The 22,961-nt window shown below is 36.8% G+C and overlaps 1 protein-coding gene across 4 annotated transcripts in view; it reads left to right on the top strand.

Moving 5' to 3' along the window:
• Positions 1–22,961, top strand: part of SON (SON DNA and RNA binding protein) — a 39,842-nt gene extending 16,881 nt beyond the window's left edge. The window contains exons 4-12 of one of the 4 annotated variants that reach the window (XM_050915072.1): positions 111–271; positions 2,567–2,707; positions 4,514–4,702; positions 8,903–9,013; positions 9,418–9,534; positions 16,860–17,007; positions 21,156–21,224; positions 21,311–21,426; positions 21,986–22,961. In XM_050915072.1, coding sequence (XP_050771029.1) covers positions 111–271; positions 2,567–2,707; positions 4,514–4,702; positions 8,903–9,013; positions 9,418–9,534; positions 16,860–17,007; positions 21,156–21,224; positions 21,311–21,426; positions 21,986–22,144 — 1,211 coding nt within the window. In that variant the 3' untranslated portion in view covers positions 22,145–22,961. Of the gene's footprint in view, positions 1–110; positions 272–2,566; positions 2,708–4,513; positions 4,703–8,902; positions 9,014–9,417; positions 9,535–15,176; positions 16,028–16,051; positions 16,132–16,859; positions 17,008–21,155; positions 21,225–21,310; positions 21,427–21,985 lie in introns of those variants that run through there. The other 3 variants (XR_007768198.1, XM_050915073.1, XM_050915074.1) reach the window with 3 other exon arrangements.

Here is a 22,961-nt window from a genome sequence, read left to right as displayed (position 1 = left end):
TTCTCTTTGTACTTTGTTTAGTCTGCCAGACATGCTTATTTATTATTAAAACAAGAATCTTTAAAAATAATAATTTTTCTTAAAAAAAAAAAAAAAAATTTTTTTTTTAGACAAGGCCCAGCTACTTGAAATAGCCAAAGCTAATGCAGCTGCCATGTGTGCTAAGTCTGGTGTTCCCTTACCACCAAGCCTGATGCCCTTGTTATCTCAAAAGAAAGATGACAAAGCCAATCAGAAGTCATCAAGAGATACACTAAAGGAGCTCACTGAGGTAAGCAAGAACAACAGTATCAAACCTGAAAACAAGCAAATTGTTTTTTTGTGACTTCTAGGCAAGCTGTCGTTCTTTGTGCTTGGTTCGTGTGTAAGCTGGCATGTGGTTTGAGCCCTTATTCTCTACGCAGTTTTAAGTCATGAAAACAGGCTTGTTAATTCCATGGAAATGCATGAAATCCAATTCTTTTGCTTTTTTTTTGGTTTGGATTCGATTGTAGTTTTGTACAAATTGGTAGTTCTCCTTGCAGTGCTGTTAATAAAAACCAAAGCTTTCACTTCTAGTTTTTGGTTCTGGTGTTGTTAGTTCTTTATGTTCTTAATTTTGTTAGTGAATTTCACATTGTTAAATGTTACCTCTGGGTTAAAAATCTAGTGCCCACTTCACATAGTTTTATATATTTTTATATGCACTCTAAGATATTTTTAGAGAAGTATTGTTGTAATTCTGTCCTGTTGCAGTTCAAGTCTACAAATGGGACGTTTTTGTTCTGATTGTGGGGAAAAAATCGCTACTTGTCTTTTTACTGTAGTAATGTCACCTTGTTCAATTTGCTAATTTCCCCCTACGTTTTCTTCCCCAGAAACGAGAGAAAATTTGGAATGGGAAAAACCTTGGGTTTTTTGCTTTTTTTTTTTTAATTGTATCATCAGTGTGACAGTTCTGAAATATCTGTTTATGGAAATAACATCTGAAATTAAGCAATGTCAAATTGCTGAAAAGTAATCTCTTAGCTGTGTGTGGGCTAGTGGAAGCAGAAGTACTTGTTAGTAATAAAGCTGAGATTGTGCAGATACACTGTGGAGACATCTTAAGTGGTTCTTCATGTAACCTGACCAAGATCCAGTGTAGCTAGTGCTAATCTGGAAGCCCAAAACCTGCCCCTTCCTTGCCCTTTCAAACTGTGGGAATCTGTTGGATGATGTTCCTGTTATGTTGAATCAAAATTGGCCACAGAAGCAGTCCAGGCCATCGTCATATGGTAGTGTGCCCAAGTGGAGAACCCTTCCAGAGCCTGTTCAGCTTCTTGCAAAGCTCACTGCATTGTCTTTCCTCTCTGCATTGTAACTTGCAAACTGGACAAACTGCTTCCGGTTTTGTTGATGAGCTTTCCAAATAGTGCAGGCTTTTCCTGTTGCCTAAAGAATGTGCTTCAGTCATTGTTTGGAGGCGTCTTAGCACAGGAGAGTGCAGGAGTATTTTTTAATAAGGACTGATGAGAACAGTGCCATCAGTGTGTCTTGATTTTTAGTGATGGAGCTTGCCTGTTTGCTCGTTATATGCCAACAATCAGGTCATTAAACAGATGTGACTTACAATGGTATGAACTTGAACTAGAATGAAATCAGATGACTGCTTCACTTTGCTGGTATGATTTCCTCAAATATTAAGTCCTCAAATGTCTTGTAAGTCTTGTAAGTATACTTTTCATTAATGGGGACATAATAGAAGCATGATACTAGACTATTATGTTCTCAAATGCATTTTGGACTGACTAAGTTATAGTTGCTACTGGTAAACACTGAGTGCAGATAACCATGATCAGTAAAGAGTTTTTCATCATAAAATTCTAGCCTCTCTAGAATGTGGGTGTGTTTTAGTGGTGTGTTTTGTTTTGGTTTTTTTTTTTTTTTTTTTTTTTTGTTGGTTGTCGTGTCGTCGTTGTCGTCCCCCCCAGGCTCTCTTCTCATTTGACTGCAGTGTCCCCACAGCACCTATATGTTTTATATTCAGCTTCTGTTGAATATAAAATGGGGATGTCTTGTGTACCTGGCCAACGTCAAAATATTTCAGAAGAAATCTGAGATCTTTTGGAGCCAGTCTTCTGACTAGGTCCCTGCAGTACCAGTGGAACTGAGAATTAGTAACTATTAATTCCTAGGTTTTCCTGTGTGGTAGTTTTGTGAGTTATACTGAAGTTTCTATCAGATTGCAATATGCTAGTTATGTGGGATGCCAAACAGCCAGTGAGTTCCTACTCTGGAATGTTTGCAGCCTTAGACACACATTCTGCAGCTAGCACTGTGTAGCAAGTTTTAGAGTATGCTGCTGAAATCTTACATCTGTGAAATTATTTGCTGCATGAGTGCCTAGCAAACCTAGGTAGGTGTTTGATGTGTGTAAAATGTCAAAAATACATGTATTGATGAAATTGCTTGAAGATTTTCTCAGTTGGTACCTCTTGCTTTAGAAAAGAAAACCACTTTTTTGTAAAAATGTTCTTTTTGTGTGTTTTAGTTGAAAGTCCAGGTTTATTCAGAGTTGTCATGTCCCCCTTTTTTTCTTTTTTAGAAATGCAAGAAGATTGCTCAAAGCACAGATGATGTGATAGTGAACAAACCTCATGTTTCTGACGAAGAGGAGGAAGAACGTCCTTTCTATAATCATCCTTTTAAGCTCAGTGAACCCAAACCCATTTTTTTCAATTTAAGTGTGAGTACTTCTTTAATTTTCAATATTTTAAATGGTGGTTATTTTTAAATAATGCAAGTAACTTTACAGAAATTACAGGGATTGATAATCCTGGTGAAATTGCACTGGGATGTTGTCAAAAGTACTCTTGATACAATAGGAAACTTACCTGCAGTGTATGAAATTGTGGTAGTTCCCGTAATTGGATTGAAACTGTTTTTTTCATTAATGTCTTTGCAGCTTTTAAAGCTTAAGTAACGTAAAGAGGGTCTGTTTTACTTCACGTTTGCATTGCAAAAATACCAGTATGGATTTGCAAACAGCATTGGAATTGGAAAATGCTTTTGGAACGGCCTTGTTTTTCTTTAAAAGACAAACAAGAAACCCCCAGCAAAATTCTAAAAGGATTTTGAGGTCTTCTAAATAAGATGATGCCATGAGCTTTGTGCAGACTCCAAATCTTGTATGTCTGCTTCTTCAGTAGATCTCAAGTTTCACTAAAGGAGAAAAAAGTTCTGTTAGTTTTTAGATTAGCCAATAGAGAAGTGAATGCTGTGTTAAGAGTAACAGGCAACATCAGTGATCCTCATTAAGAGGGTCTAAATGTCCCATTAAAGCCCCTTCTTGGGGGACTGCTTTTGACTCTGTCAGAGTTTGTGTTGACGCTTTCTGGGTATGAGCATGTTGGAAGGAATAAAATGAGGGAGCGTTTCTTTAAGTGCATCTGGGATTCGTGTGCTTTGAAGCATGGATTAGAATTTGTCTAGGTTTTTTCTTGGTTTCTTTTTTTTTTTTAAACAGTTTTATCTTTGGGGTTTTTTTGTGCCCATGCAGGGTATAAAGTACCATAAAAGTATTAATATGCTAAGTGAAAATATAAATAGCATTTATATTTTTATGTACAAATATATATAGTTTGTGGCATACACAGAATAAGCAGTAATACATATTTACATAAGATGTAGGGTAGAAATAGATTTATACTTTATCTTGTACCGTTAGCAAGTGGTATGACAAAACTCAAGAAACCTTGGGATTCTTGCAGGTTCCAAAGAGGCATGTTGTTCAGTGGTTATGGGCTGCTCTGCCTGTTTTCCACAGTTTTGACCCTTTTAATGTCATTCTTTCTGGATTCTAGTCTTATTACCATTCCCATCCGTGTTCCTTTGACAGTAGGAGTTTACCCAGTATTGTGAGCTGTCTGGGCTCCGTTTTCCTCTTGGAAGAGGAACCTGTCAGAGATTTCTGTGGACTCCTAATATGTTAGCAATACTGTCTAAGGAAAACAAGCTCATAGACTTAATCTACTTTGAGATTCATGCTGCGATTAAAAAATAATCAAACACTAGAAAACAAAATGTTGAAAACTGCTTTCTCTATGTATAGTAATGTAGAGCTTTTTATCATCATGTGGATATCACAGCCAATGTTTTTTGCTGCCCAGGATTTTTATTTTGGAGCTTTCCATTACAAAATAAGTGTGTGGCAGGTTAAGATTGTTCTCTTTATGATGGGGTGGAGGGAAAGCAGGGAGGTTGATTGTGAGAGTGACGTTTTGCCTATTTTTGGCTGCTGAAGCTGATTTAAGTGATTTTAGCTTCTAGCTGTTTCATCTTCTCTTATACTGCAATTTGTTGCTCACTTGTGTGTTTTTAGGGCTATGCTAAAATGATTTGTTATAAAAGCTTTCGGTTTGATGTTAGTAAGAAGGATGACTGGTTTATGAAAACTTAATACCAAGTGTATGCAATAAATTGTTTCTCAAAGACATGTTGCGGGTATTGTGTGTTTTCAAGTTTTAACTTTTTCTAACTTTATTTCTTTAAGACTCCCAGCATAAAACCAGCACCACCACCACAACCAAAAAATCAGGTCAGCCTGTCGAAGGAATTTCCTGTTTCATCTGGGTCTCAACATAGGAAAAAAGAAGCAGATAGTGTCTATGGAGAATGGGTTCCAGTTGAAAAAGGCAAAGAAGAAAGCAAGGATGATGTTTTCCCCAAACCATCCATTGAGGTAAGGAAGGGAAGGAAAGCGTATCATATAAGAAAACCAAAACCGTTACCTGGTCAGTCTGGTATCAAATTGCAGTCTGTTAAAAAAAAACGCTTACATAGGTAGTACCTAACACTTTAATAAGCTAATTATCTGAACTGCTGCAGTCTGCTCACGTGGGCAATGATGAAAGCAGCCTGTATCCATACTGTGTGCTTTTGTCAACTAGTGACTTCTTTGTCTCAATAGAATTTAAATTTTTGCTTGAAGATGAAAAGCAAGTTTCTTGTCCAGTTTCCTGCAGAGGTTAATACCCTAAGTGGAGACTTTCATAATAATGAATTTAATAATAATTAAAATTGTCCTACCAATCTTAGAGCAATAACATTGCATTGAAATGTAATCCATTAAAAATAGATTTGAAAGTAGTTTCTAAAACTGCCATTTCATCTGGATGTATCTACTAATTTTTTAGCTTTCCAGTCATGTTTTCTCACATAGTTGTCTTCCATGTGGCCTTCCAAAGGAAAATCTAATTGTATGTATAATAAACTAAAAAAAAAAAAACAAACCCAAAAGCAAATGTTTCTCCCCTTGAAATGTCTTCAAAAGGATATTTTGTGGGGTTTTTGTAATTATGTAAATTAAATATTTAAGACAGATGTTAATTTTTTCAAGTTGATGTTACCTCATTGCATCTGAAGACTTGTTCTCATACCTTTCAAAGCAAATAAACAAAAAAGCCTTGACATCAATTTCTGATGAAACAATCTCTCCACTTGGTGCGTTTTGTTTTTCAAGAACTTTCTAAGATTGTACAATTCACTTCCTGAAGCACAGAAGTTATTTTCTTCTGGGTCTTTTACAGCACCAAAGCACAGTAAATATAGCTCATTCAACAGACATTTTCACAGTATACCTCAGAGTTTGATGGTCAGGCACCCAGTTCATTGTTCCCTCAGAACAATGATGGTAACTGCTGTTTGGTCTTTGTCATGAACCACTAATAAGACAAACATTCTGAAATGTTTGTGCAGAATGTCATTCCCAGTTACTAGTGTATATGTAAAAAGTCCGGAGTGTAGAAACATTGTATACTAACATTTGGCTGTGTTTTTACCAGGTGGTAAAAAGTCTTGTCCTTCAAATGGTTAATGATACGCTTATAGTTCAGGCGAGCTCTGTAGATGTCTGCATCCAGGTTGTCAATGACGCTAGGCTTGTGTCTTTGACAAATTGGGTTAGCTAAGCACTGATGGTTTGTGTATTGATTATGTAGAAGAGGCCTTAAAAATTGACATTGGAGTAAATATATTAAACATAAGTTTCTTTCCATTCTGTCACGTGTATCTTTATAAATGCTTGTAACAATGTTGTCTGTTTTTATATTTTGTAAATAAATATTTTTATTTGCATTTACCTTAAATTGGTTTGTGTTAAGGGTGATTTCAAGGGTCATTAGCTGACAGCAGAGCATACCATCCCCTTGGGTTTGGCAATCCTTAATTTTGAAATACAGGAATACACTTCTAGTAGCAGAATCCCTGTATGTTTCTCCAGGGAGTCTGAAAGGTAACAGAGTGCTTCTCCGCTTAATTTGTTAAATGCTTATGAGGACTCTTTGTGGATGAAATGGTTTCCTTTGAGCAAAATAAGCCAGATAAGCTCCCTTGCTGTTGGAGTAGGGTAGTGGGGAAGTGTGCTTGGATCCTCAGGAACTTTGATATATAATTTACCTCCATTCATGGTTGCTGATTTTGAAATCTGATTGTGACAATTCTGATGCAAGTCTATATCGACATTAAAAAATACGTAATTGGTTTTATTGTTATGTTTTTATTCAAGTCACAGAATTAGTTACGGGAATAAGCAGTCTGAAATGGCCCTGGTAATAATATTACAAATTGTTTTAATAAAACACTGTGCTCTTTATATAGCTGTTTGTGGTGGTAGGAGATGGAGGAAAAAGTCTTGAGTAATCTGAAGTATCAGCATGTCTCTAGAAGCTAGAGAAACCTATGAGAGAGAAGCTATATTTGAAAGTCTGAAAGTATAGAGTTGAAATGTTGCATTTAAGTTTGGAGTATGTGCAAGTGACTACTATGCAGAGAAGTGGTCGTGATCTAAAAAATGTAGTAAATGCATTTGGTGTATCAGTGGACCTACGAAGTATGTCAAAAATGCCTGCTTTCCATTAGCCTCTTCCTTCTTGCTTCAATATTTGTGATTTGTGTCTGTGGGGAAAATGTTATTAAAAGCCAGGATTGGAAAGGCAGAACTCTTACGGAGATTAGCATGCTGAACTTGAAACTGTTTTACTTGACTAAATAATAATAACTTTTCATACTTCAAGCAGAGATTTTTTTTTTTTCAAGATCCAAAGCTGCCATCGAGTGTCTTGACATAATACAAAGCCATGACGGTCTCCAAAATGGTGACTGACCATGTGGGGAAAGTGTATGGGAATTCTAACTAACCAGGGTATCTACTAATAGGCCCCAGTCCGGTAAAGCACTAAAGTACACATGTATGTTTAAGTATGTGAGTGGTCCCAATGTGGTTTCAGTGGACTACTTGCATGCCTATGTGTATTGCTGGATTGAAGCTTTTGGTGAGTAGAATAACTTTTATTTATCTCCTGAACCAGTTTCACAAACAAAACATTAAAGAATTATTTTAACTATGTAAGGGAAACTTAGTAACTTAAGAAAGTGTGTGTTTTAAAGAGGCATTCTTTTACATACATGACTGTCATGTTAGGTGATCGTTAGAAAATCTTTTAGTTCTTCTTGTGCCTTGTTTATGATCTGTGGTTTTTGTCAGCTGGGACAATAAACAAACACTGACGTCAGTTTCATAGACATACAGGACTTGGGATTTTAAGTCTGTCTTGGTCAGTGCCAGATGTTTCAGCAATGATCTTCCCAACAGAAATACTTTTTATCCTAAACAATAAAAAATATCCCCCATCTTAAAATAAGATTTAATAATCAGAGTACCAAAATAATTACTCCATTTTATGCAATTGCAGACATTCGTCTGTCTCTTAGTGTTTTTCAGTATTTACTAAATTCTTGACCTGGTTCCTGTGACAGGGATTTTGTGGATTAACTGTATTTTTCTGTTCAGCAGAGTCAATTTTAAATTAGTTTCAGTTTCTTCTAGTGGCACTTTATTCTAGTATGATGTGTGAGAGGCTAAGGTTATGAGATGGTGACTAACAAAAGATAGAAGTCTTTTGTAAAATAAATTAAAAAAAAAATTAAACCATGAACTTACTTTATGTCTATATGCCACCTGCTGTTTTGATTATTGGGTTTCTTCTGTGCTTCAAACAGTTCCAGCCATTTCAGTCTCCTTCACATGCTCATCTCCAAAGAAATTTCACTTGTCTCTGAGCACTGTTCTTTTCCTCCTTTCAAAACAGAATGATCCATAAAATACACATCATCTGAAGAACAAGGCACAAGTAGTTTTACAAAAGAGCTGTATACTAGCCATAATTTGTTGCATCTTTATATCCCCAAATGTTTTGGATTTGTTTCTTGTTCCTTTGCACGTAGAGTAGAGGTTTGCATTGAGCTTCTTCATTTCCTCCATATTTTTACCCAAATGATTCTGATTAGTATGTGTGAGAGAGTTTCAAATCTGTTTTTCTTTAAATTTTGTTCTAGTTCAGCAGCACAGATGTAAATAATCCTTTCCAAAACAGTCAATTATGGAATACATGTGATTCTTGCTGTAATTTTTTTGTACGTATAAGTTGAAGTTTTAGTGTGACTTAATAATAAGGTGCTCGTGTGAACAGCTCTGTATGAAGGCTTTTTTTTTTTTAATTCTTAGCTAAATTACATTTAATTCTGTTGGTTACTAAGATTCCATTGAACAATAATATGCTTCTCTGAGTATTATACACCAGAACTTTTCGTGACCAAAGTAGTAATTCTTTTGATATTTTGCATGTACAGGTGATATTAAATTATCAGGGTGTTATACTTTAACTTCAGATGTTGTATTTGTTTAGGAAAGCCCATATTGTGTATACTTAACAAGTAGTCCCAGGATTTTTTTCACGTTGCCTATTTATATATCAAACGAAGTATTCAATGTGGAAACCAACTTTGTAGTATTTGTAGCATTTATTCTGCAACAGCTTTTTCCAGACTAAATGGATATTATTGTGGTCTGATGTACTTTTAAAAATAATCTTTTTCTTTCTAGGGTGTGGACATAACTACAGCTATGAATGATCGAGCAGTGGCTCAGAAAAGGCTTAATGAAAACACATTTGATTTAGAGGCCATGTGCATGTTAAATCGTGCACAGGAACAGGTATGTTGCACTTTTTCATCAGCATTTTGATGAGCTTAAAGAAAGTAAATGTTTACTCGTTATACCAGCTGATTTTTCTTATGTATTTAAGTACAGGTTTTTGGAAGCCCAGTTTATGGGCACATGTTTAAAAATTGTGCCTTTGTTTTGTGCTTCATAACAGTGATTTTGAGGATAAGCAAACCATGAACTATGAACTTGCTAGACTTTGAGCTCAGGCTTTAGTGTTAACATACAAAGATGCTCAGCTTTTTGGAGCGTCTGCTTACAAATGAGTGTTAGTGAACACAGCACTAAACATAAGTAAGGAATCATTATGAAAATTATTGAGAAACAACAGAGAATTGCAAAGTTAAAATGTGCAAATTTTTATTTTGGTCTTACATTTGATTTTTATTTTGTAGATTGACGCCTGGGCTCAATCAAACTCCATACCTGGCCAGTTCACAGGAAGTACTGGAGCACAGATACTGTCCTCAGATGAGCTGACCAACAGTGGTCCCCAAGCATGGATTAGAAAGGTAGAAGTTATGCAGACATACTTGTCTAACTATCACATTTTAAATAGCAGTGGAAGTATCGGAAAATGCAAAAAATGTGCCTTAAAAACTTATGGTAATGCATGTGTCAAATATAACAGGTTGAGTTAAATCATTGTCTTTGATCAATTTACATATTTGCTGCTGCTGTGTCCATTTTGTTGTGCATTAAGGTGTTGCTCATGACATAGAGTATTTCAATAAGGTGTGCGTCTGGTATTTGAGTCAGATTGGTTCATATATACTGTTACCTTACACTGAAATGACAATCATGATATTGATATGGTTGCAGTGGTAGGTCCATCATTACTTTTACGGAATTGGGACAGATCAGGCAAGGTTTGATCCTGATGTTACTGAAGTCAGTGATGTTTTGGCATCAACGTCAGTGAACCAAGTCCCAAACTGCCATTTTGTTTGACTTGGTTCTATCTGATTGCTACTTCACCTCTATTTGTATCACCAGGGTTTTCTGGGAGCCAAAGATTTGGAGTATTAAACTAGGAGTTGCAGTTGGGTTAATAAGTTTAATGTCATCCTACAGTGAAGTAGTTACCTCTTACTGCAGAGTAATACTGGCTTATTTTTGGGGTGTGGTGCGTCATACATACATGCGTTTTATAAGTTTAATAATTCATGCTTCATCTTTGAAAATGAATACTGAACTGGTTCTCTTTCAAGAAGTAGAACTGAGGAATTCAAGCAATATCCACCTTTCAGGCAAAAAGAGTAATGAGTTATGGCAGTGAGTCTTGCAAGTAATGTAGTTGAGTATATGCTGTATCTGCTTATCCTTCCAGAACGCAGTGTTAAGACAACCCTCAAAACTGGTAGGTTAGATTTGAGGCTTAGGTAGAATTTTCCATAAAACTTGGTGTAAACTGAACACAAAAGTCTGGAATTACAACATCCTAAAAATAGAATTATTTTTGCCAAGATTCACTAACTTGTTTTTCCACTTTATATAGCCAAGCAATACAGAGAGCCAGGCAACACAGAGATCCAAGTTGCTAGCTAGATGGGAATTTTTTGGGCTCTTCTCAGTATTAATACGGAACATAGGTGATAAAGTCTTATTTTAACAATTATTAACTTTGGAGATTGTAACAAAATGTTGGCTTTGATTACAATAATTGTCCCTGGCAGAGGAACTTAGAAATATAAAGCACTCAGCAGGGATGTATTGGTGAGAAAAGGAGAGCTTTTCCACCACGAGGCTTGTGAAAGAGATCAGCAAGCCTAGGAGGGTTCTCCCTTTCTGCAGTACCTTGAGTGGGTTCCCAAGGCAATGGAAAGGGAGCATCTCTGATCATCTCTTTCCCAAGCCTCCTCTTCTCGTCCCTTTTTCATTCCTTGAGGTTCTGTGGTTGTCTTCTGTGCCTTACAGTGACAGGAGTGTCCGCTAACAAAAATTAAGTGGAGAAGGCAAGTGTGTTTTCCCTCGGTCTTTTAACTTCACTCTGTGATCTCCTTTAAAAAACCAAACAAACAAAGCAACAAAAAAACCAACAACATGCTTTATAGGGAGAAAATGAGAGAAGAGTCTGGTCTCTGGCTTGTGGACATGACTGGTGTGAGGAGCAGAAGCATATTGGAACATTTTGTTGAATCTAGAAATAAGAGCCGACAGAAGCATTTCTGTCCTTCTCATAGCTGTAAAAATGTAGTGGTTTGCAGTAGTAGGCGTCCTCCCTAGCAAGCATCATGTGGTTTGTCAGAAAGGAGGCTGCTACTGGAAACAAGAAGAGTTGTTGGGTGAAGAAGATGAGGACACAGTCCTCTTTCCTGCTCTGGCATTCCTCAGCTTGACTTCTTTTGCTCTTTCCAGGTTCCATATTCGCATGCACATTGCCATCAAACTCATGAGATGACAAGTAGTTACAGTCATGCGCCCTCTACAAAATGCATTAGGGGCTACACAAGACTTGCCCTGGTTTTGGGGTTTTTTTGTTTTGTTTTGGTTTTTGGGGTTTTTTTTTAGGAATGGTGGGGCCTGTGAAAGCCTTCACAAAACTTAGGTTTGATGAACTTAATGTGGAGTCACATCCTGTCATTAGAGAATGATTCCACAGAAAAAAAAGTGAAGTAGGGATAATACGTTATGAATGCATGTTATCTTTCTCAGTGACATGAATGCAAACCAACCATGAAATGCAAAGTACAGGTTGTATTTTACTTAGGCACTTGAAGTTGTGTAACTTAGTTCCTGTTAATTATGCAATGTAGCACTGAGAAGTCAGACTTGTATTCCCTTTTTTGTCCTAAGAAAATACATTTTAACATTAAAAAAACCCTAGTATTTTTAAATTTTTCATCTCCTAGTAGGGTTGTGGAGTTTCTTGGGGTATGTTGTGTGTGTAAATTAATGCATGTTTCTGACTGAAGATGTTGTTTACTGAAGGCATTTTGCTTGGGAGATTGCCATAAGCAATTGCCGTAAGAGGACTTGTGGACGTGCACTGTTTAGCAGAAACAGAGCCCATGTCAGCTAGTTATTTGTGTATCATTAAACAAAGAATTAGAACATGTACAGACATTGTGCTTGACAGAGATAATCACAAAACTAGATAGATGTAACAAAACAGAAGAGCGGTGTCAGGAGGGGAGAAAAATCAAAGTACTTGGGGAACTTGTTTGATAAGCGCTGTCTTCACTTTGCATTTCTTGGATTTCAGCTTTTGTTTTGTACTTCAAAAATTACTCTGGAGAGGTAATATGTACTCAAACCAAAATACACCCGCAATTTCAATTTTATCTCAATAAAGTTTTGAGGGAATTAGTTACTGAAGTGGTTAATGTGGCATACTTGAATGACCGACATACCAATTAGAAGTATGGTTTATTTTTCTAAGTAATATGCTAATTCATGATGTTCATGCCTAGGGTTCTGAGCAGTATTCATAAAGGAATAATATGTTGTTAGGTTTCTTGTATCATTAAAACAGATTTATGAACAATATTATCTTTTTCTTTTGAAAAGTGGTTTCTGTTTCAGTTTATCATCATTGGTGTAATCAGTTCACAAATATGACTGACTTGTTCTGGAGGTTGCTTCTTTTTTTTCTTTCCTTTTTTCTTACAAATATACTATGCTGCGGAATAAATGTCAAATCAGAGGAAGTGGTCAGATATTTTTTTGCAAGCAAATTCTGTTGAGGTCTACTTACTCAGACTTTCCCAGACTCACCACTTGTTTCTGGATTTATCAGCTTAATTCTATAGCCTAACCTTGCTCTGCAAAACAAGGTTTCTGCAGTGTTTTATGCACACAGGGTAATGCTTGGGATCTGTTTCATTCAGTTGTGCGAAATAAAGCATGAGACACAGTTTTACTATGGCCATTAGAATGCTCTGCTTTGTGTAGCAAGTTCTGAAAAGTTAAAGCGTTCCTTCCATTCTTCCACATTCATAGCAGATGAGTAAAATTCATGCTGATGATGGAGGTAAAACTAAGTCTTGTGGTTGTCACTTGCAGAAGGACTGCTGCTGACCTTCTAACAAGGCCACTTATCAATATACTTGTATTCCTATTGCCTTACATGAGACAGTGGGCTTTCCTTGGAAATGAAGGCCACATGGCAAGGCAAATCAACTATGTGTTAGTTATATTGGACTGGCTCCCTGTTCAGTCCTCAAAATGTTGTTTTTTCCAGCTGTCCTCAGCTTGCTTTCTACTGATTGTATGCAAAAGCTGCAAACAGAAATCCTGAAGCTGATGGTGAGCGTAGTTTTTTGTAAGGCATTTGATGGGATTCTTCAGAAGGGTATTCTTCCTCTTTTATTGGGGAAGGAGTGTGGCTGCTGCTAAAAGTGCCAGTTTATTTAATGGAAAATTCAGCTATTTTGCAAAAGTTTTGCCAAAGATAGATGCTTGTTCCTGGTACTTGACTCAGAGAAATTCTTCAGAGTTAGTCTTAAAGTAATCTTTAAGACAGTCCATATCCACCTAGTGCCTTTAAGGCTTTGTTGTCTTTTGCTTAATAAATTATTGCTCAGAAGAAATAAACCTTCCTTCTGATAGAACTTGTGTTTTAGTGCCATGTCAGCATTGTAAGAAGGAATGGATATTTTCTTTTCAGGGAGCAGAAATTGATGATGTATTTTAAGATCTCTCAAAAAATTATGGCTTTAATATTTTGGATGTTGCGGGTGCTGTTTTATAGATTGTTCAGTTCAGTGCCATATGCTGTCCTTTTCCCGAAGACAGCTGTTGCAGTTAAATGACGATGACTGTCCAGCTTGTATTGTGTTTCAGAAAAAGCCCTGTAAAATCATCTTTCAGGTGCGATTTTTTTGTGTTTGCTTGTTTAAGCCCTTAAATGCTAATTCAGGCATTCATGTCCCCCACAATTTGTTGTCCTAACGTAGCTTTAAAAGAGGAATAGTTTTAATTAAAATTACTAAAAAACCCTCTGAAGTGATCAGGTTTTACTATGTAGCCTTCTTTTTAAAGAAAAAGTGTTGACACAGGAATGTGGCTTATTAGTTGTCTCCATCTGCTGGCGGAATGGAAGTGTGCTTTGTTTGGCTGACCTTTCATGGAATTTAGAGAGCAAAAGATGAGAAAAATGATATTAAATTTTCATGCAGACTTACTCAAATTGAGATTAGTGAATGAAAGAGAACAATTATTTTGTAAATAATTAGTTAATTCCAACAACAGTAATCAAATACTTAGACACCTAGGGGTTTATTGTATTACATACTCTTCAATTTGATATCCTCCTTATGGGCCAGATCTGCAATGGTACATAGCTGCTAAATAGTTTTGTGGGACTCGGCCTTTTTTGATTTTTAAAACTGAAAATAAATTTATATCTTGCTTCCTTGCTCTTGTTAACATTTCTACTATTTTTACGTTTTCAAATGTAATTACAAACACAGCACTGTTTTTTACCCATATTCTATTAAATCATGGGCTGAGTGAAGTTGTCTGTCATTAAATTATAAAAGAAATAGTTAAAGAGAATGTAATTGTACAGGTGACATTAGAGATTTATATTCAGTTCATTATTTAAAAAACAAAACAAAACTGAAAGAAGAACTTTTCCCCCTGCTGCAGGCCTTCTTTGCTTCTTCAACTGAATCAAAGTAGGCTTCTCCTGGCTCCTTTCATATTGGTACGAGAATTACTTCATTTAGCCTTTTAGTATGATGCGGAAGTACAGCTATCCTGTAGTGAAACAAAACTTCCGTTTCTAATTCCTTGTTGTCTTGGCTCTGTTGTACATGTTTGAGTCAGCATAATGTAAAAAAATTCCTATTAAAGTTACCAGATAGGATGCTGAACTCACACATTAGAAGAGGTGTTTTTAATAAATTGCACTTTGGAATTTAGAACTCCTTTTATTTCCAGTATTTGGAATTTGTTCAGGCTCTGGTAATTCCTATCAGGAACTCGAGGCTTTGATTTTTAACTAAAGATAGCAATATTTTGATTCTGTTCTCTCCTTTCTACACCACTCCTAACCCCCGAATTAGTACATTTGCAGGTGTGATGAGAAAGCTGTGTAACACTAAAATGACCTCATCAAGAAATTGCACTCTTATCATTTGTGAACTGAATACATGCTGGTGATAATGAAACAGATGTTTATATTGAAAATTCTATCATTGCAAAGCAGGTACAAAAGAGGAATCGGAACCCAGGGTGACATTGACTGGGGTTTGTATCATTCTCGGCATGGTTGCCCTTTTCTTATGAGAGGTTCCTGGAAAAGAGAGGGGAGGATGAAAATGGAAGTAAGTAAAAGCCATTGTAGGTGTATAGATTGAGGCAGTTTGTATCAAAGAAACTGATTGTCTCTGTGTACACACACACACTGCATGGTCTGCACCAGTCAGAAAACAGTTGAACTGGAGAGGTGCACGTAGCCTCTCTGCTCTTCCATCAGACCACTTTGTTACTAAATGCAGCATCCAGTTGCATGATTGATAGGTATTTGCTGTTTAATAGGTAAATATTTGGAGAAGTCCTGCCACAGTCTTCAGCAAATTTTTTTTTTAAATTTTTTTAACACCATGTATAGTGGGGATTACACACATGCATCATTAGTGTGTGTCAGTTGCCAATTTGAAATCCCCTTAAAAATATATTATCCTTAGTCTCTGCAAAAGTAAGACTTCTGGTTTTGTTTACGTACAAATTGAAACCAAGGACCTGTCAGTCCTTTGTCCAAATCTGGGAAACGCTTACTTTTGCAAGCACAACTCAAAATAAAGGGAAAAAAAAAAAAAAAATTGTTCTATTAATTTGCTTTGATAGTAAGTAAAATTTTCACAAAAATACTAGGCATTGTATCATCTAACCTACTATGCGAAATAACTGATGGACTTATCAGTGCCAGTGTGTAAACTTGTATATTTTAAGGCAAGCAATTTTTTGCTGTGATGGAAATGATTTACTTACTTACTTGGGTCAGTGGGGGGGCAGAAGAGAGATGATAGTTCACAGAATAACCTGTGAACTTTCACCCCTCTATATGGAAACTTGTTTCAGGGTCAAATCCTTGTAGCTGCCTTCTTGCCACGGTCAATGCCAGCCCTACTATTCACAACACTGCGGCCATCGAGGCCTAGGTACGTAAACATTTAAGGAGTTTTTAAAGTTCTTTACATCAAAACAGATTTTTAAAATTTCTGTTTATAAGCTTTCACCATTTAACAACTATTATGTTAATGATGATTTGAAAAGAATGTGAAGACTACTGCTGCTAAACTGTGTGGCTAAGCGCCTTTTTTTCCTTTTAAAAAAAAAAAAGAAAAGCCTGTATGTTTCATGTGGATTTTCAGAGTAGAACTTGAATGTGCAACTGCTGTATAATAAAATGGGGAAACTTTTTTTTTTATATTTAAAATACGCCTAAACACTATGTGAATGTCATTACTAAATGTGCTTGTATTTTGTTCAATAACTAGGTACACTTGGCACACATGTTGCCAGTTAAACAGTTAACACTGCCTCCTTTCACAAGATGAGAAGAGATGCATTGGAACCAAAGTAGCGTGTTTAAAAATGGACGGTTATCATTTTATTAAATACATATGTCTGAAATGGGTCACTTGCCACTTTTGGATTGCATTAGAATTTTCTTAAGTTGTTCTTTTTTGAAAATATTGATTTGTGTCTCGTGTGTCTGCGTGAATTCTGGTTTATACAAAATGTTAACGTATATAAAGCTAAGGTGTATTTTTTTTGAATTGAGTCTGTGAAAGGTTGTTAGAAACATTTTTTGGAAGCTCCCGCTTATTTTTTTAAATGCCAGTGCTAACTTTAGGACTTGTTTTACTTTTCTTTTTCTGGATAGGATCAGTTCTTAAGAGCAGCCCCTGTAACTGGAGGAATGGGAGCTCAACTGATGAGAAAAATGGGCTGGAGAGAAGGAGAAGGGCTTGGAAAAAACAAAGAAGGCAGCGTTGAGCCTATTATGGTCGATTTTAAGACAGATCGAAAAGGTAAGCCCTTCCTTAAATGTCTTACGGCAGTATAAACTTCTGATGTCTGTTTTGGAGCTAGGCAAAATAACTTTGAAGTGGTAAGTTTTTTCTGGGTACAGCTTCACTGTAAAAATTAACAGAATGACGTAGATGATTTTGGTACTAGTTTTTGAAGCCCTGGATTATGTATATGGGCTTTGTCCTTATGCCTGTGAACTCTTCCAGACGTTCTTTAACTTTCCCTGACCTTCACCTTCCATTTTAAAAAGCGCTTCTCAGTGGTTCTTGAATTAGGAATGTGCTTCAGTTGGATGTATGGAGAAGGCACGGACAGGGAAGTGAATTGTGGAAAAGCCGTTGGGGTTGGTCTAGAGAAAGTGGCTGAAGCAGGAATGGGGCAGGATAGAAGATTGAATAGTTCGATCAGTTTTAAACTGGGGTGAAGGACAGAGGTGAGAGCTACAGAGTTGAGTTACTGCTGCCTTTCAGCTGAAGTCCGGACATGAATAGACTGTCATACTGATGTTTTTAGGTCTTCCAAATGGATTCTGTTTCCTTTTTTGGCCATCTGATCTCCCTGCTGTCCCATCTCCTAGTTTGATCCTGCTGCAGGCACCTCTGCTCAGCTACAGTGATGTTTCGCTGATTGTTTCCAAAGATTGCTTTAGCAGTCTTTCCTCCTCTTCTTTATATAGTCCATGGCCACAGGCGGAGAACTGTTGCACTTGTCTCATTTGATTCAAAAGAACTATCCTTTTATTTAAAGGCAGCGTGCTGCTGCTTAAGCTGGCAGCGTGGTTTATATGTTTGGCCATCTCGCCAGCATATTCAGCAAGAGTTCTGTCTTGAGAGTAAATGTTGATGAAAATTTTCCATCTGAAGTACCTATACAAGTTCTAACCATTTTAAATACAAGATGCAGAATTTCCGCAGTCAAGATTTATGATTTAGTTGTTCTATTGTGCGTGTTATCAAAGTAAACAATTCAACACTGACTGTGGGAAAACAAATTCTTACTGTTGTTCTCCTAAATGTTTTTTAAAAACTAGGAACCTTTAATATATTAAATAGATCACATCTAATACTAAAGCATGAAAATACTTTCAATTATGGGTTTGTGTTAGCTTTTGTCAATGCTCATAATTGAGCTCGGAAGAAAACAAAGCATATAAATGCAAATGTTGTGAAGTTTATTTGCAGAGATGCTGTTGGAGGAATCTTTAGGTGTCAAAATCGCTAGTTCTCAGTACAGAAATAATTCAGTACTGCTCAGTGACCAAGCTAGCAGTGAAAATACAATTTAAACATTTAAATATTAAGTGCAAAGAGGTAGAAAATGAGAAGGCAAGCCTATGTTATGAAAATATGCATTGCTTTCTAAATTCTAAAGACCCTCTAGCAGCATAATGTGGTTTTATAAATAGAGAAGTGCAACAGTCTCAAAGTACAGAATACGATAATACATCTTCATTTTATACAAACAATGACCAAACTTGCTTTTCAGCTGTTTTTCTTCTGTGTAACCTTTCTGTTTAAAAAAAGAAAGGGGAAAAAAAAAAAAGATACCTGGTGACAGAGTGATTGCCAAGAAGATCTTTGAAAAATGTTTTGTTTCTGTTACTTAGTTGCTGTGATCTTTGTAGACGTTGTCTTGTAAAGTTCTCACTACTGGTCAGAGTTCCTTCAGTTTAGCTGGATTAATATCAGTCAGAGGGAAGAAATTGAAAACAGTCAATTTCAGTATTATTTTCTCAAGCAGCCTGCGTAACATAGTAATGGATTTTTGTGGTGAGGAGGGAAGAGTTAGCTCTGTTCATTATGTTGCTTGCTTCTTGTCATGTCATAGGAAAGTGGCGATATTGCTGCGCAACCTGTCGACATTTTCAATGTTAAAAACATTTTGGTTATACACAGCAGCTGTGTCACAGCTGAAGTTTCCAGTTCTAGAAGTGTGCCCCAGGATCCTTGTGGTTTTTGATATAACTTTCCTTAATGCCTGCAGAATTTGATAGCGAAGTTTCAAGCACCAAGCCCTAAGGCCTGAGATAGGATCACGTCCTCATTGTGCTGGGCATTCTGTAACAGTTTGCGCTCTCTGCTTCAGAACGCTCAGTCTTCAATAACAATTAAAAACGTTAGATGGAGTTAAAGGATGCCTCTTCCTGGCATGTGATAGATTCATCTGAAAATACTGATAACCATAGTGATGGCTGGGCTTTGCTTTAATTTCATAGTTTTTAAATATTTGATTATTATCATATATGCAGTCTTACCTGATAATTTCCACAAAAAATCTAAAGGTGTTCTGTGTTGATAAAGAATACTTTTTAATGTTGAGCCAACCACGCCTATAATATGGGGAGACAACTTGTGTTATGAAGAAGCAGCATGTTTCATGCATTACAAAGAAGCAACTGAACAGCAATCATACATTTATTATGAGTAGCTGAAAAGCTTCTTCAAACATTAGTGTTCTTTGCTTAAAAGTATAAAAAGTCAATTTTTTTAAAGTTCTGTGTAGAGGTTTAAAGAAAAGTCTGAAATTTTTAAAAGGAGTCTGTTATTAAGTAACCCGTTTTTGGTTTGTAGGGGTTTTTAAACACATTTTTAGAACTTATCCCCCAAATAAAATACTGGTTCTAGACACAGGAACAAGCAGTTTGCTAAGGAGTTACTCAGTAGGCTGCACTGAGACATGAGGTTGTCTGTCTTTGCCGTAGCTTTCCCTTAGACCCTTGTTCTTCCAGACACTGAGTGAGATCTGTAGTTCTCTCACAGACAGCATTGAAACCAAACCCTTCTTGAGCTTTGCTGTCAGCCAGTAAACTGTTGGTTGTCTGTGTTCAGAGAAGCTTGGTCCATCAGCACAGCTTGTTGGAGTCTGTTGCAGCTTTTTTGAAAATCCCTCTTGAGGTACCAGGGACAAGATGTGGAAGACAAATGTCAGTGATTTAGAGTGAGGGAGAGACAATATTAATGCGGAGAATGACATAAGAGGTTTTTTTCCTTTGGTGGAAATCTTTGGTTATTTTGGATATAAAATTCTGTCAGGGAAAAAAAAAAAGAAACTTTGTTTCAATGATTGTTGTCTATGAGGGTTTCATGCCACTTGAAGAGTCCCTACTTAGAGCTGCGTGCATACTAGGATGAAAATCTGGTAAGGAGGGAAGGATTTTCTTTTAAAGCAAAACAATTCAAAATGCCAACCAAAAAAAGCTGAAGAAACTGGAAACAGTTGCAGTATCTCCCTGTCTTTATTCACCAAAGCCAGGAACAGAAACAAATTGAGGTAAGAAACAAAGTAATATTGAAGGATTGAAGTCCGAGAAGTTCTGAAAAACTGGTCAGGTATTAGTTTACGTGTATTTAAGGTAATGGCAAAATAAATGGAAAGAAACTTGAGTCACTTCATAAGCGTGGCATGGTTACTGGCATTTGATACATTTTTGGCAATTGTTACATTTTATTTCTTACACTGTTAAGATTTTAAAAAGAAAAAGGTTCAGCTTCCATGTTTCACAGTGACTTCCATTGGAACTTGTGCTCTTTGTATTGACTTGGGGCCCAGTTGCATGCTTTTCTGCTACTTTATATTGAGATGTGATTGAAATCACGGTAATTGGGCTGTGAAATTGCACGTAAAGGATAAATATTTGAATACTGTTAAATAGAGAGAGCACATGTTATAAGAACACCACTGTGTTATTCGTACCGTAAAAGGACATACTAGGTACACTTTTTACTGTTTAATGGAAATACTTCAAATGCTTAGTATGTTAGAGGCAAACTGCTAAGGTAGCGGATGACTTTTGGGTTGCACAAAATAAATACTGAATGAGAGAATGTTTTTAAGTTTATCTCTTGTTCAGTAGTTTCTCCAAGGAAGGCACAGAAAACCAGATGTTTCCTGACTTGCATAAGACTACTCAAAGTTTTCAACTACCTGGCTTGTTAAGAGTCTTACTAGAGCAGTTGAGAAGAATGTTACGTGTAGTATGGAGGGGAAAAAAAATGCTGGATGAAAGGGAGGTTTGAAGGACTTCTGAGAAGACAGTTGTATGATGTCTCCAGGTTTCATCTCCACCAATAGATGTTATTGCTTTACTGATGAGAATACAGAAATCAGGTGGGAATCATAAATGTAAACTTTATTGTATTTTGTTTAGGGCTTGTTGCTGTGGGAGAGAAGGCACAAAAGAGATCTGGACATTATGTTGTGATGAAGGATCTTTCAGGTGAGATTCTTGTCTGAAAAAAATCTCATTTAAAATGATTGCTTTGATAGCGGCATTGAAGTTTCAAATATATTCTTATCTTTAAGGTAAACATCCAGTTTCTGCGTTGATGGAGATCTGTAACAAAAGAAGATGGTCACCACCTGAATTTGTGTTGGTGGATGATAGTGGGCCTGATCATCGCAAACATTTTATCTTTAAGGTGTGTTTGAGTTTCCTTGTTTGCTGTTGGTTTCTCTATTAAAGGTGATGTAAATTCATGTTTGTATTTGCATGTAAACATATAAGCCACCTCAGGGGTGGCTGAGGACTGCTAAGCAGTGTCTCGATGCTAAAATTTCCAAGTCCTGTTTCTGTAAAGGCCAAATCAGATCTCTCAAGCACAGTAATCTGTAAATCCGTCAAGAAACACACTATTCCACTTCTTGCTAAAATTATTAACCTACGTGGTATCATATTCTTGCTGTTTACTTACCGGTGCAGTGTTAAGTCTTACTGTGGTAAGGTAGTAACCAAGATTTGGTTATTTCTGTCCTTCAATTATCTTGCAATGTGGGCTTTCTTTTTAACGTAATAGCTTGCATTAGCAGTTACTATTCGGAAAGGATTGTGCTTACAGACCAGACGTGGATTTTGTCTACCCCTAAAGAGGAATTATATAGAGAATGTGCTTAAAGGAGCTATGTAGCGCTGCCTCGAAACAGAAGTGAAGAGGCACTTTCTAACACTTTCTTTTTTTCCTCCCCCTCTTTCGTAAACAGGTGAGAGTCAATGGAAATGAATATAGGCCTACTTTTGCCAGCCTTAATAAGAAGCATGCTAAAGCCACAGCAGCAACTGCGGCTCTCCAAGCGATGGGACTTGTACCAAAGGAAAGCATGGTTAATACCACCATGTTTAGGAGTGCCTCACACCGCTAGATATTGTTTTTTATATTGACATTATTTCAGATAATTTTACTCTGCACAAAAATGGTATTTGCCCTTTCATGTTGTAAATACATTGGCAATTCCCACGTTGTAAAAACTGTACAGACACCTTCAGGTTTTTCTTTTGTACCATCAAAATGTATTTAAATCATACTTAGTTTTTGGTATGTTTATATTGTTTACATTAGTGATGTAATTATTTCTTAAATGACTAAATCAGACGACAGACTCTGGAGGCATCAGTAATCTAAACCCTTGTTTTAAAACTCATGCAATTTCTCTTCAATACGGAATGTTAACACTTTCATACTGTTTTGTACTATGCTGCAGTTTTCCCTGGTCTCGGTAAAGCTACTCGTGCACTTTTGCCGACAGCTGGCAAAAGGTCATGCGGCTTACCTTAGTCTAGTCGAGGCTGGCGTGTACTGCTGGACAGATACTGGGCCAGTACTGTGACCCCTGTGAGAAAGCGCGCGGTGGTAGCCCTGTTGTACAGTGTTAACGCTGCGGCTTCTCTTTGAATTTTGTTTGGGGGTTGAACTCGGTGGTGCACTGCGACTGGCCGTACAGCCCGTACTCTAGGACACACGTGATTAGGCAAAAGACTTGCTTTCAAAGGGATGGCAGAGAGTCCAGCAATGGAACCGATGAGACTTGCAATGTAAAGGTGACTCTCCCTGCATGTTCTAAGAAGGGAGATGATGGAGTTGTCTATTCCAAACAAATTAACACACTGCCTGATGTTGATTGTATGAATTTGTGGTTAATGTGAATTTTAAACTCTAACAAATCTACAACTGGATTCGGG

This window comes from Gymnogyps californianus, chromosome 1 (genome assembly GCF_018139145.2).
Source record: "Gymnogyps californianus isolate 813 chromosome 1, ASM1813914v2, whole genome shotgun sequence".
Taxonomy (NCBI): Eukaryota; Metazoa; Chordata; class Aves; order Accipitriformes; family Cathartidae; genus Gymnogyps; species Gymnogyps californianus.
Note: the sequence above shows the minus strand (reverse complement) of the source record. Positions and strands in the feature narration are given on the sequence as shown.